This window comes from Ceratotherium simum, chromosome 21 (assembly GCF_057802395.1).
Source record: "Ceratotherium simum simum isolate JZ-2026a chromosome 21, ASM5780239v1, whole genome shotgun sequence".
Lineage (NCBI taxonomy): Eukaryota > Metazoa > Chordata > Mammalia > Perissodactyla > Rhinocerotidae > Ceratotherium > Ceratotherium simum.
In genome coordinates, this window is record NC_141920.1 from 7,081,211 (window position 1) to 7,095,612 (window position 14,402).

At 45.6% G+C, this 14,402-nt stretch overlaps 1 protein-coding gene and 1 non-coding gene across 2 annotated transcripts; both read right to left on the reverse strand.

Annotated features, from left to right (window-relative positions):
* Positions 1-1,192: 1,192 nt before the first annotated feature.
* MC3R (melanocortin 3 receptor) lies at positions 1,193-2,264 on the reverse strand. The gene has a single exon (XM_004430252.3). The coding sequence runs from the start codon at positions 2,162-2,164 to the stop codon at positions 1,193-1,195; it is 972 nt and encodes a 323-aa protein (XP_004430309.1). The 5' UTR covers positions 2,165-2,264.
* Positions 2,265-13,999: 11,735 nt separating this feature from the next.
* On the reverse strand, positions 14,000-14,106 carry LOC147914182 (U6 spliceosomal RNA). The gene has a single exon (XR_015555681.1). It is a non-coding gene; the product is annotated as a U6 spliceosomal RNA (small nuclear RNA).
* Positions 14,107-14,402: the final 296 nt, after the last annotated feature.

Here is a 14,402-nt window from a genome sequence, read left to right on the forward strand (position 1 = left end):
TAGAGCGACAGGGTCTGATGGATACACGCAGCACATAGCCACAGCCAGCGCTAGTCGGCAAATCTCGCCCTATGCTCACAGGAATCAATCGCTTTACTGGATAAGGTACAGACGGTGATAACACGGTCATCCCAACTTTAACACCATGTCCAGCAAAAGGAGCAGTGAACCCAAAACATTGTCTTTTATAAATAACATTCAGAAAATCATGTGATAGAGACACAATTACGATGAGCAAAAACAGCTTCCAAGAAAGCCACATGCAGTACCACAATCTCTCAAACTCTCTGAAACGACAGCAAAGCATTTTCTTGAGACACATGCCCTCCCACCCATGATTCCCTCTCTTGTTTTAAAGACAGAAAGGGAATAATAAGAAAAAGACTTTTTTTAAAATACGGAAATTTATGCTTTAAAATAGCAAGGTATCAAAATACTTTGTACACAGTTCTGTTGTGATTTTCCAAAGCACTTTATCTCTCTTTCATTGGAATTTTGAAGGCTATTTTAGATTTAATGCATAAAAACCTAACAACAACAGTAAAAACAGGAGTGGGTTACATTCCCATGCTATTTTTCGGAGGGACACTGGGGAGGGGTGTGGGGGTGAGAAGCCGGGCAAACAGCATAGCATTGCTGCTTTCACAGAGTTCGTTGTTCTTAGGAAACTGTTTTACTGTGAGTAATAGAAGGGAAACTCAGTCTCTTATGAAACAAGGGCAAAGCCATCAGAGCAGCTGGCAGTTGGAGGTTGGTAGCTGTAACAGGTTTGCTTGGGGGAGATTCGAACCACCTACTGTTAAGGAGAATCCTTCAGTCTGGTCTGACCTGAGGCATGAAGACGTGGACAGGAAACAGGAGAGCAGGCAGGCAAGCATTACAAACCCTGGGCGTATGGAAATAAATGCCGGCAGCACCCAGAGCAGCCCTCACTGATGTCTCCCAGTGGCTATTTGGGAAATCAGAGTTTGTGACTTACCCACATTGGAATCCTTTCAGAGAGCCTGTTACACACCAATTTTCCCTTTCAAAAGGCTTTGCAAGCTTAAAAACAAAAGATGTACAATCATGGCTGTTAACATATTTTTATGTCTTCTAAGTATTTTTTTTTCCCCTTCTTCTTTCTAAACACTTTGGCTGGATGGAGGGTCAAAAGTGACCAGACCGATTGCCATTTCCCTGCCCTGGCATCCTATCCCAAGTTCATGCCATTGCAGCTGCAAAGAATCTCCTTAAAGGTGTTGCGGAGTTCCAGGCTGCGAAAGGCGTAAATGAGGGGGTCGATGATGGAGTTGCACATGATGAGGACCAGGTAGGTGTTGAAGTGGGCGGTGTAGCAGATGCAGTAGGGGTTGGTGGGGCAGGTTATGATGAGGACGAGGTGGAGGAAGAAGGGGGCCCAGCAGAAGATGAAGACCCCCAGCAGGATGGTGATGGTGACAGCCCCCTTCATGCACGAGTGCTGCTGCGGGGCCACCCCATTGGCAGGTGGCAGCGCCGCGATGCGCTTGACGTGCAGCCGCGCAAAGAGGAACATGTGCACGTAGAGAGTGCCCATAAGGAGCAGCATGGCAAAGAACATGGTGGTGAGACACACGATGACCATCTTGCTCTCAGAGTAGACGATGAACACCACGCCACAGATGCCGCAGCTCACCCAGATGGCCACGATCAAGGTGAGGGCCTTCCTCACGGTCATGATGCTGTGGTAGCGGAGCGCGTAGAAGATGGTGACGTACCTGTCCACGGCGATGGCCAAGAGGCTGCAGATGGAGGCCACCAGGGAGATGCAGATCATGGAGTCGAAGAGGTTGTCCATGTGCTGGATGAACTGGTCCTCGAAGGTCAGGTAGTCGCTGTTGATGATGGCGATCATGATGGTCTCCAGGGCGTTGGACACGCTCACCAGCATGTCGGCCACTGCCAGGCTGCAGAGGAAGAAGTACATGGGTGAGTGCAGGTTGCCGTTCTTGACCACAGCCAGGATGACCAGGATGTTTTCCATCAGGCTGACAATGCCCAGTGCCAGGAAGACCTCGGGCTTGATGAAGACCTGCTCACAGAACCCGCTGCTGCTCTGGTTGCTGAAGGAAGGGGCTGCCAGGTGCTCTGAGCTGTTAGGCAGTGTGGGTTGAGCAGAGAGCAGACAGCATGAGGCATTCATTGCTAACAGAAGGGCTGATCTGAACTGGGGCTCCAGCAGAGTCCAGAGGATGCTGCTGCTGCGTACAGGAAAGAAAATCTTCCTCCGGATACTTGTTTTGGATGCTTGTCCAGTCTTTACTTAGATTTTATTCTCCCCCAGAATAAAAGGATGGAGAGAGAGGGAGAGAGAGAAAGGCATCTTGGAGACATTCAGAAAAGTTTCCTCTGCTTCTCCAGGACGAGTAGTTTCACAGATTTTCTTATCAGCTGTCTTCCTTCTCACTCCCTCTTATCTCCTCTCACATCCCCACCTGAGAATAGAAAACCTGCCACTAGTTGCTACAGTTATAGCTGTTTTCATAGCAAGACAGGGGATGTGCTACCTGTGGTTAGAAGTGAGGGGTGAACACTCAGTTTTTATACATTGGCTGGAGGCAAACAACTCCTACTTAATCTTCAGCGCAGCGAAATGACCACTGAGCATCGGGCGCCTCTCTGACTGACAGCAGGTACTGGCTCCCAGGGCTCGGGCAGGGAGATTAAAAAGCAGGCTGGTGCCCTCTGCAGGCCAGACTGCTCATTCTGTCCGCTGGCTTGGCTGAGCAGTTTTTTTTGCTCATAGAAACTGCTGCAGGCATCCATTCATCCATCCATCCATCCATTCATTCATTTGGTTTTTTTGGTAGCAAACATTTATTGGGCACCTAGTATGTGTTAGGTCTCTGCTTGGTGCAGGAATATAGTGGTGAGCAAGAAAGACATGCCATCCTTGTTTCCCCTAAACTCAGAGTCTGGGGTGGAAACGAGAAATCAGGCAATTATATTACAGTGTGATAAATGCTTTGATTCAAGGGAAGGTCAGGGGGCTGGGGTAACATGGGGAGGGGCCATAAATTGGATGGTCAAGGAAAGTTCCAGGTCCTCCTGGAGCATCTAAGATTTGACTTCAAGGAAGAAGAGGCAATATCCAGTGGTGAGGTGGGGGCGGGGGTTGAAGGGGTAGAAGAAGATTCTAGGCAGAGGGAAAAGCATGCTCACAACATGGAGGCAAAAAGCAGTGGTTCTCCCCGCTGGCCGTGGGAATCATCCGTAGAATGTGGGCTCCGGGATCCTACCTGACCTCCTGAATCGGAATCTCCAGGGGCAGGACCTGGGCCAGTGTGTTTTCAATTTTCGGCAGGTGAGCTGGGCATAGGAGGTCTGAGATCTACTGGAAAGGACGCTTGGTGTTTTTGAGGAACTGAAAGTAGTTTGCTCTGGCCAGAGCTTGGAGCTGGGTGACACAATTTGAGAAATGAGGCTGTAAAAGTTTTCTTTTTTTAAAAAAGCGAGAAGTGCCTGGGTCCTGTAGGACGGTATCAGCCATATGTGGGAGCTTGGACTGTTTCCTGAAGGCAGTGGGGAGCTGTGGAAAGAAGGGTTTTAGACAGGGCAGGGATGAGATGGGGTCTGTAGTTTAGAAAGATTCCTGGTTGCAGAGGGGAGACTGGATTGGGAGAGGATGAGCCAGGAGCCGAGGAGACCAGGGCTGCAAAGACGGTGGCCTGAAGCAAGGAGGCAGCCGTGGGGCTGTGGGAGGAGTGGACAGAGGTGGTTAGGAGGTAGGATCATGGAGATTGGGCTTGGGGGTAACACTGAGGAGCTCATGAAGATTGGTTAGGTATGGGACTGTGGGAAAGGGAACAGTCAGGGAACACCTCCATTTCCTTCTTAAGTAACAGGGAGGATGGAGATGCCATTTGAGCTGGAAAATGTAAAAGGCAGAATGTAGCGGTTGACTTTAATCCTTGGTTCATGTCAGGTTTGATGCCGCACACAGGGATCATATAAACTCTGGAAACACTGAGTCCCCTTGCTCCTATACACACACACACATGCACACACACGAATTCCAAATGGATTAATGATCCATCTGTCATACAACTTTGTGAGTGTGTATGTGTGTATAACATAGACAAAATATGCATAAGAAAATAGAAGAAAATTTAAAATATTTATAAAACTTTGGCGGGGAGAGATCTTAAAAAGATGGGCAATCCAAAATTTAGTATGGAAAAAAGCACCGTGAGCAAAGTCAAAAGACAAACAGGAAGAAAACATTTGCCACAGGCAAAGGTTACTATCTCTTACATACAAAGAATACTTTCACATTAGTAAGAAAACATGACTTACCTCTTAGAGAGTTGGGCAAAAGATATGAATAGAAATTCACTGAAGAGGAAATGCAAATGGCTAATAAACATAGGAAAAGATGTTCAACCTTCTGGGGACTCAGGGAAATGCAAATCAAAGCGAGACTTTGATACCATTTTTCCAGTTAGATTGACAAGAAATAAAAAGATCTCAAATTCAGGAGAGAATATTGAGAGAAGAACACTCTCATGCAGTCCTAGTGTTTGTGAATAGTTTCATCATTTGGCAGTTTCTACTAAAATAAAAAAATGCACCTTGGTATGGATCTCAGTCTATGAACTGAGGGGCATGAGAAATACCACTTCAATTTATTTTCAACAGAGCAACTTAATTTCTGATGTTAAGCTACCCATCTTCCAGGTTGGGAAAAAAAATCTTAATCCTTTTGGGGGCTTCTCCTCCTCACCCTCAGAGTCACATCCAGATGTGTATTTAGACTGTCTTGGTCTCCGGTTTCAGGGGCACTGGTCTTACCTGCAAAGCTAGGTTATAAGGCAGGGACCGTTCATTATCTGCTTGGTCTTTCTCCGCTCTGTGCTTGGCACGGGCTGAGCACGGACCATCTTTCCCTGCTTCCATCCTCTGATTATGTGCATCCTTCAGAGAGAGCAGATGGGACCTGGCACTTCAAACCCGCATCCTCAGAGGTACCCTCATTGCTAATGAGCGTTGATTTAGTCTCTAAACGCTGTTCCCCGCTTTCCCGGGGGAGCCGCACAGCTGCATTACTTTTTAATTGAATCTTCTGTGAATGAATTGGCTTTATTAATAACAATTGCGAGACACTCCAGTCTCCGTCAGTGTTCCCATGTGTCGTGGGCACATGTGGGGCTGCCTGTCTTGAGTCTGTTATGATAAAGTGCAAACAAGGAGATTCGGACCCTAAGAGATAATCCACCTGTTATTCTCCCTGCCCAAAAAGCTCTTCCTCAATTTTGTGCCTGGAATATTCCTCTTAGCCTTCAAGACCCAGCTGAAAAGTGAACTATTTTCTACAGCTTTCCTTGAATTTCATGCACTAGTTTATTCTTCCTTCAACCACTCCCCCCACCTCGACAAACCAGAGGTCAGCACTCTGTCCCCGCTCTCACAACGTGTAGAATGTTACATAAGTGGAAGTCACATCCCATGCCACTAAAAGGGACAGCATTGGCCAGAGGTCATATTAGGAACAATGATTCAATTTTATCATTAATCCTAATTGTTTCTGAGGAGGAGATGCCCCTGATGCCTGTGTCCCCACCTCCAGCCCACCTCTGATTTCAGCCTCCTCTTGCTGGACAGTTCCCTGCGAGCTCAGTTTCAAGTCGCTCTGTCGGGTCCCCTGTCCAGGGCTCCACCCACATTGTGCCCCAGGATCTCCCCTGATGTAGAGGTGAGGTGGTGGCCCTCCTAGACTGATCAAGTTCGGTTTGGAAGTGAGGAGGAGTGAACACCACCTGGAGCAACCCTCAACTCAGGAGAGCTAGAGCCAATGGGTACGTTCTCCAGCCTCCTGTCGTTCAGGTGAACAAGCTGAGATGCCTTGTATGCTGCCCAGATGTCCTGGGACACTGAGCCCTCATCGCCTGCAGCAGCAACCTTGATAAAGTGTCTTTTCCTTCTCACTCATCTCATTCTTCCTTCTCCCACACGCCTGTTTCCTGGATCATATCCCAAATTAGTTACCTGCTCCCAAGTCCCTGTCATAGGTTCAGCTTTAGGGGAGAGGCTCCAAATTAAGGCATACAGAACACCTGCTGTGTGCCAGGTGTCTCTGGGTGTACTCATTCCCTCTCTTGATAATTTACTCCAGGAAGGCAGGACTACAGGTTGCCCACCCCATACCTATTTTCCCCTTCTTCCTCACCAATGGACTCCGATTTCCTGGGGACAACAGCATGCCCAGCTAGAAGACTCATTTCCCAGCCTCCCTTGCAGACAACATGACACAATTCTGGCAATGGGATGTAAGTCTTGGGTGGAACTTCCAGGGAGGTAACTTAACTAACCCAACTAGCAGACTCAGCTAGCACAAACTCATTTGCTCTTGACTGTTTTTCCCTTTTGCTGCCTGGAATGATGACATGAAGGCTGGAGCTCTATCCAGTATTTTGTAAGTCTGAGGACAAGGGCCGGATCCTACAAATGGAGCCCAAACCTGGAAAGGGCCTGATTCCCTGATGACTTTATGGAAGGCAGTTGAAGCCCTGAACTGCTTGCCTCTAGGTTTCTAGTTATGTGAGAGAAAAATAACCCTCTATTTAAGCCCTAGTAATGTGAGATTTTCTGTTCCAGACAGCTAAACTAAATCCCTAAAACAAGACCATATTTAGTCATCTCTGATTTCTTTCAGAAACATATCAGGTGCTCGATAAATGTTTGAAAGGAAGAAGCCCATAGCTTTCTCTTTTTCCACTTCAGACAATCCTAATTGTATAGAACCCAGATAGACCCTACTTTTTAGGTACTATCAGAAAGTGACTCCATTTGTCTGTAATTTTATCTATAATTTTCTCCCCTATTAGACCACATGCTGCTTGTGAGTAGGAACTGTCTTCATCTGCATATACCAGCACATTGCACAATCTATACCCTCAAAATACTACTATGGTAGAGCCACTTTGGAAAACAGTTGGCAATTTTTTAAAAAGCTAAACATAAATTTACCATATGACTCTCAATAACTCCTCTCCTAGATATCTACCCAAGAGAAATGAAAATATGTATTCACACAAATACTTGAATGTGAATGCTCATGGCAACACTATTCGTAATAGCCAAACAGTGGAAACAACCAAATGCCCATCAGCTGGTGACTGGATAGAAAAAAATGGAGTCTATCCGTACAATGGAACACTATTCAGCAATAAAAAGGAGTGAAATATTGATACCTGCACAACATGAATGAACCTCAAAAACATGCTAAGTGAAAGAAACAGACACAAAAGACAACATTTCATATGCTTCTACTTATATAAAGTGTCCAGAAAAGGCCAGTCTATAGGGATGGAAAGTAGATTAGTGGTTGCCTCGAGCTGGGGGTGGCAATGGGGATTGACTATAAATCCCACAGTTGGGGTGATTTAAAATGTTTGAAAACTGGATTATGTTGATGGTTGCACAAATAGATAAGTTTATTAGAAATCATTCATTTGTACATTTAAAATGGGTGAATTTTGTGGTATATAAGCATACTCTTATTAGTCATTAAAAATATGATTGCAGGGCCGGCCCCGTGGCTTAGTGGTTAAGTGCACAAGCTTTGCTGCTGGCGGCCCGGGTTTGGATCCTGGGCGCGCACCGATGCACCCCTTCTCCAGCCATGCTGAGGCCGCGTCCCACATACAGCAACTAGAAGGATGTGCAACTATGACATACAACTATCTACTGGGGCTTTGGGGGAAAAAAAAAGGAGGAGGATTGGCAATAGATGTTAGCTCAGAGCCAGTCTTCCTCAACAAAAAGAGGAGGATTAGCATGGATGTTAGCTCAGGGCTGATCTTCCTCACACACACACAAAAAATATGATTGCAATGGTGTTCCCTGTGTCTTGAGTGGATTATAGTCACATAAAGAATTGCTAATGATGTGTCCTTCCACAGTGCTGACTAGAACGATCTTTTCTGAAAGCACGCACATAAGAGTTCACACTTGTGAAGGATACATTGTGTACCCCCCATTTACAGACTTCAAGCTCTTCCCCTGTCCCCTAGAAGTTCTAAGAACCACCCAAAGCTGATGGCTTTTGTTACTCTAGGTTGACAACTTGGGGCCCGTTACTGAGCTTCTCTTGCATCTTTAATTACATCCTTAACCTGGGCCGACATTTTCCTTTTATAACCACCAGCTTCGACTTTATTCCCTTTCTTTGAAGCCTCCCTCGTAATTTTTATTCTGTTGATTGCTCTCACCACCCATCCAAGAAAAAGTTTCCGTTTTCCTTTATTTTCTTTTTCTGTTCTGGGAGGCAGTCTTTAACCAAAATGTATTTTAAAATTTTCTTCCTTTATCTTCTTGAGGAAGATACCTTCTTGAGTGTGCCACAGTCTCGGGGGCTTCCTGAGAAATTCTGTCCATCCCAAGTGGACATTAATCAAGCAAATGGCTTACAAAGTTCAAGCCTCTTCATGGACTTTTCCCCCTAAATCATTGAATGGATTAGCTGTGCCCTTAAAATAGTGCTATCTTGGGAAAAGGTGGGATGAAGCCTTGATCTGAAAATGGTTATGTCTCTCTCATAAAAACCTCAACACTTGTTGGTTTCATATATTCTCGCAGCTCCTCCTCAACTCTCTCCCTCCCCTCACAGCTAAAATTCTGGAAAGAATTGTTGATACTGGCTTTCTCCATTCTTTCCTATCTTACTCTTCAACCCATTCACTCTTGGCTTCTGCCTCGGTCAGTCCATGAAAACAGGTTTTGCAAAGAGCCTCCACTGTCATTAAACTGGCTTCCTTGTCATTAAACCCAGTGCACATTTTCAGCCCTTGTCTGAGTTGATTTAGCGGCGTCTGGCACTGTCGACCACTCCTTGCTTCTAGATCCCTTCTCTTCTCGTGGCTCTGGTGGTACCACATTCTCCTGGATTCCTTCCTATTCCTGTGGCCTCTCATCCTGCTTTTCAAGCTCCTTCTCCTCTACTACACCATTAAATATTGAGGCTCCTCGCTGCTGACCCTGACTGCCTTCTCCTCTCACTCAGTCTTTTCTCCCTACGTAGTCTCATCCTGCTGCCACTCCATAAACAGTGGTAGACAGTGTCCAGCCGTATACATTGCCTCCAAATTTCTGCCTCTAGTGCAGCCTTCTTGGAGGTCCAGACCACTTCTCTAACTGACATCTCCTCGCAGGTGGCTCGCATTTGCGCCAGTACTGTCCTGAATTTGTGCTCTGCTCCCTCAGGTCTGGTCACCTGCCGGTGTTTCTGTCCCTGTGAATGGCCTCACTATCCATCCAAGTGTGCAAACCAGAAACCCTGCATTGTCTTTGCGTCCCCAGCAGCCATTTCCCTTTCTTCTGGTATTAGCATCTTTATCTTTCTTTCTTTTTTTCATTCCCTGTGGTTAGAGTAGGCATGTACCCCATGCCTGACCTCTTAGAGATGCTGTGTCCACTATGGCGGCCAATACCCACATGTGGCTATTTTAATTTAAATGAATTAATATTAAATAAAATTTAATTTTCACATCCTCAGCTGCATTTGCCGCATTTCCAGTGCTCAGTGCCCACACGTGGCTAGTGGCTTCCGCCGATTGGACAGCACAGGTACAGAACACTTCCATCATTGCAAAAAGTTCTATCAGACAGCCTGGGTCTAGAGCATTCCACCTCTCTAGCCATAGTGATGGGTCAGGGGCCCATTCGGGAGACAAATTTGAGCCGATGAAGGCCCTGACTAGGTGGTCATCGTGGAAGTAAGTGATGGGAGGAGGAAGGTCTACTTGAGAATGAAGCCAACACAGAAAACCATGGAGCAGAGGAAGGAAAAGAGAGAGATTCACGTATCCTTTGAGTGTTTGATCCAGCCACGTCTGAAACTTACACTCCTTAACTTTTCAGTCACGAGTCAATAAATCCCACCACCCCAATTGTTTTTCAGCCTTGCTTAAGAGGGTTTGAATTGCCCATCTGACATTTGCAACTGATTAATAAATTAATATCCTGATAGTAACGAAGAACTATTGAATGTGAAAGTGGAGTTTTTAATCATTATCTTCAGTTCGTAATCAATGCACCAAGGGGAGAAGAGAGCCTTTCTTATGCCCATGGAATCAGATAATGTTTTTCTCCCAAATCTTGATTTGGGAGAAATTCATAATTTCTTAATTCATAATTCATAATTAAGGCAGAGGATAGGAGGTGAGTGGCACTAAGAGAGAATAAGAAAAAGGGGAGGAATTATATAATTCAGATTTGTCATGAGCATTGCACTGAGAGAGCAGTTGAAGCTCTTTTCCTGTGATTTCCTTCTGCAGACAATGAAGTAGTAACTAGCCCGAACTCTTGATCAAGGAGTGCAAAGTATTTGCAGTGCTGGCAGCTTCTATTTGCATTTCATTCTTGGAGATTTTATTATCAGTTGCTCTAAAGAGTTCTCTCTTTTTTTCAAATGTGTGCTGTTTCTGTGATCGAAATTCTCCCAAGGAGACTGAATCAATAGGCCTCGCTTCTCGTCAAAGTATCTGTTATGCTTTCGCTGGGTTTACAGGTCCTTCTCATTTTTCAAACACCTGTCGGGTCTAAGATTAGGCCAGTGTCAGGATGAAGTGGCCAGGCGGGAACACGGGTTGCAGATGGACCCAATATTTGCTGACAGGTTGAAGTTCGAGGCACAGAGCACTCTTCAGGAAGATAATCAGCAGCAGCCTCTATAGGCGGGCAGTGCCCAGGTGGCCAGCCAGGGGTCCCAGGACCCTGTTTGGTGACATAGAAGCAATTGGAAGCGAGAACGCAGAGAGGTACAAGCCAGCACTCACTGTCTGAGCATGTTTGAACTGGAAGTAAAAGCAACAATTAACATTTACGGAGGGCTTATTGTGTGCAAGACCCTATGCCAAACTCTTCACAGGTGAGAATTAAAATGAGTTGATACAACAACCTTACAAGTAACATCACTGTTGCTGCTTTTCAGATGAGGACACTGAGGCACAGAGATTATGTGATTTGCCAAAAGTCACACAGATAGACAACGATACACTCACGTCTACCTGTGGAACTGAGGTGCTCAACCCCAACGTTACAATGCTCCTCTAGGTATTGAAAATAGATTTTTGGAACCCAGCTGTGGGATTGGAATTTTTAGGGGAACTCTGGTTTCTGAGATAAATGGCAAAAGCAAGACAGGACCCCAGGCCTGTATAGAGCAGGGCTTGGGGTGGTCGTAGCGACGAGGGCAGACAAACTAGGCTCAGGGCTACTCTACAATGAAGGGGCTTAGTGATGGAGAAAAGTTTCCAGACTTTCCTTAAGTTATTTTAGAAATTCTATACACTTGGCCTAAATCCTTACATAGTATGACCAACAGTGTTCATTCTCTCCTTATTTTAACAACAGAAATCCCAACAGTAGTTTGAATCAGGCACAGGGCTGTCCAGTCAGGGGCTACATGTTTGAGCCTCCCCTGCAGCTAGCTGGCCATGTGACTGTGAACACGAGCAGAAGCAAGGGCACCACCTCTGTGCTGTGCTGTTCAAAGGGACGAGCATAGTCTCCCTTGTTTCCCACTGGCTGTGATAAGGATGAGAGGGAGGAACAAGAGTCCACTTTTGACCCAAGAAAGGCAACCATATGTTAGAGATGGCCAGACGACCTCATTAGCCTTGAACTACTCCCTTTAGGACTGTTACGTGACAGAGACATAAACTTCTATCTTGTTTAAGTCACCCGAAGTTTGGGTCTTTTTGTTATAGCTCTTTAGACTGTTTCCTAACTAATACACAAGTAACTATTGTGTGGCAATGCAATTTTATTTTCTCCACTGGAAAGACAGTTAAAGATGAAGTTATTCTTTCATACATCCACTAATTGGACAATTACGGAGTGGCATCTATGTGCCTGGTACCATCTAGGTGTTGGGGATACAGAGATGAACAAGACACAGCTCCTGCCTTCGTGGAACTCATAGTCTGGCTAGAAAGATTGAGATGATGTGGAAGCATGGTGATAGAAATATAGAGAAAAATTAGAGGAGAAAGGAATACTTAACTTAGCCAGGCACGGCTTGTTAGAGGAGATGCTGAACTCTAAGGCACATGAGATTGCATATATCTTATTTGGTCAGTATGGATATCGCCTGCACATAGCTGGCATAAAATGGTCAAACATAAAATTGCAGTTGGCTGTATTGTGGAGGAGGATTTACATGGTAAACTAGAAAGTATCCATGGGTAATGACTTGTGCCCTTCGGGGTCCTTTCTGAAGATGATGAACAGGCTTCTATTCTTGCCAAAAGCGGTAGATGCTGTATGGCTCCTTCCATCACGAGTTGTGCAGAGCCTTCCTCCTGAGGAGCTTACAGGCTCTGCAGGTGGGAAGAACTTCTGGCAATGAATCCAAGTGAAAAGAAAAAGGGATTTGCTTTTTGTCTCACATAATGGAAATTTCAGGGGGTTTATGGATTCAGGCATAGCTGGATCACAGCGAATGTAACAAGGACCCAGGGTGCGATAGCTTGGACTGCCATAACAAAACACCCTAGACTGGATGGCTTAAACAATAAAAATTTATTTTGTCACAGTTCTGGTGGTTGGAAAATCCAACATTAAGGCCCGGCCGGGTTCGTTTTCTGGCGAGAGCTCTCTTCTTGGCTTGCAGATGTGGCTTCTCACTGTGTCCTCATGTGATAGAGAGAGAGAGCAAGAAAGCTCTCTGGTGTCTCCTCTTACAAGGGCACTAATCCCAGCATGAGGACCCCACCCTCATGACCTCATCTAAACCTAATTATCTCCCAGAGGTCCCATCTCCAAATACCATAATATTGGGGGTTAGGGCTTCAATATAGGAATTTCGAAGCAGCACAATTCAGTCCATAGCATACAGCCTCTCCATAGATTGGCCCTGCCCTCCCTCATGTTAGGTTCCATGTGGGGTCAACGCAGCTGCCAGCAGCTCTAGACTTGCATGCTCTGAATTCAAGTCCAGCAGAAAGGAATGAAAGTCTCTCTCTCAACAGATGCAAGACTCCCAGATCACATCTCCCTGAATGTGGTTGGACCAGGGGCACATCCCTGAGCCAGTCACTGTGGACAGGGGAATGCAATGCCTGGACTGGCCAGGGCTGAGTCATGCACTCAACTCTGGAGCCAGGGGGAAGTTAGATAGACTTGAATCCCATGAACTGAGAGTAAAGGGTGATTCCCCTGAGGAGAATTTGGTACTGTTTCCTGAAGGTGCTGGACACCAGACCCAATCCAGGTTCACTACAATAATGGCAACCAGTAGTTAACTCTCTTCACAGTTTTATCATTGTATTGACTAGACAAGAGTTTTAGAAGAGTCAAAGAGGGGAGGGAGGGGCAGCACGGCTCACAGATGAAATCATGTTTGGACTTAAAAGAAGTGAAAGAAGGAGGTTGAGGGAAGATTGGATGAGTTGTTGCATTTTCTGGTTTTGGAAACCAGCTGTGCCGTAGTTTGTGTGTGTGTTTGGGCTCGTTACTACAGCTGCCCAAGCTTCGGCTTTCTCATCTGTAAAATGTGTCTAATTATGGTGCCTACTTCATGGGGTCGTTCTCAGAATTGAGTGATGCCGTGCCTGCAACGTGGTGAGCGCGTGATGGTTACGGGCCAACGACAACATTACATGGGAGGGGAAGTAATTTTGTTGCTGTTGTTACTGCTGACGTGGAAGCCTTTGTTCTTAATTTGGTTGATACACATTCGACAAAATATTTTAGAATGAAATAATCCATGAACAGGTGCAAAGTATCTATAGGAACAGAACCGCGAAGTACGTAATGTTGGCGTCTTCTCAAGCAGAAATGTCTATTCATAAAATTTGCTCTTGTGAATCTGGAAGATTTTCCGTTCCTACTCGTTACCCTGGTCTGAAGCCCCAACAGATGGCGTGAAGCCCAGGAGTAGGAGGTACAAGCTCTAACGTATTTGGCAAGTAAGGATCATCTATTGGTGTGAGCTCACAGGGACTTGAAGGGCCAGATTTTGGGGTGAGACACAGAACAAAACAGGGAATGCTTCTCGAATTTGTGTGTCATCCTAGTGCAGGGGCCACACTAACCTTCTTTGTATCTTTCCAATTTTAGTATCTGCGCTGCAGAAGTAAGCACTGGAGGGGAAGTAATTTAAGGAGACCTAAGAATATTTTGTATCCCTAATTCTTGGCAAAGTGTCTGGCACTCAATAAATATTTGTTGAATGGTTGAATAAGTGAATGAATGTGCAAAGGGAGTACACACTGGAAACATCACTGCATGTTCCGGTCTTGCGTCCTTGGGTTGGTATCAGTAGAATTCCAAAGGGATCCCCACTTTCTCTAAGTGAAGTCTTTGCAAAACAGATGTTTGACTATGTGCTATTAATTGTAATACATTTTCAGACTCCTTTCCAGTGGTTTACAGCTGCT

Bases quoted from the DNA above. Each gene is read 5' to 3' on its own strand.
- MC3R (XM_004430252.3), bottom strand. From the start codon at position 2,164: ATGAATGCCTCATGCTGTCTGCTCTCTGCTCAACCCACACTGCCTAAC.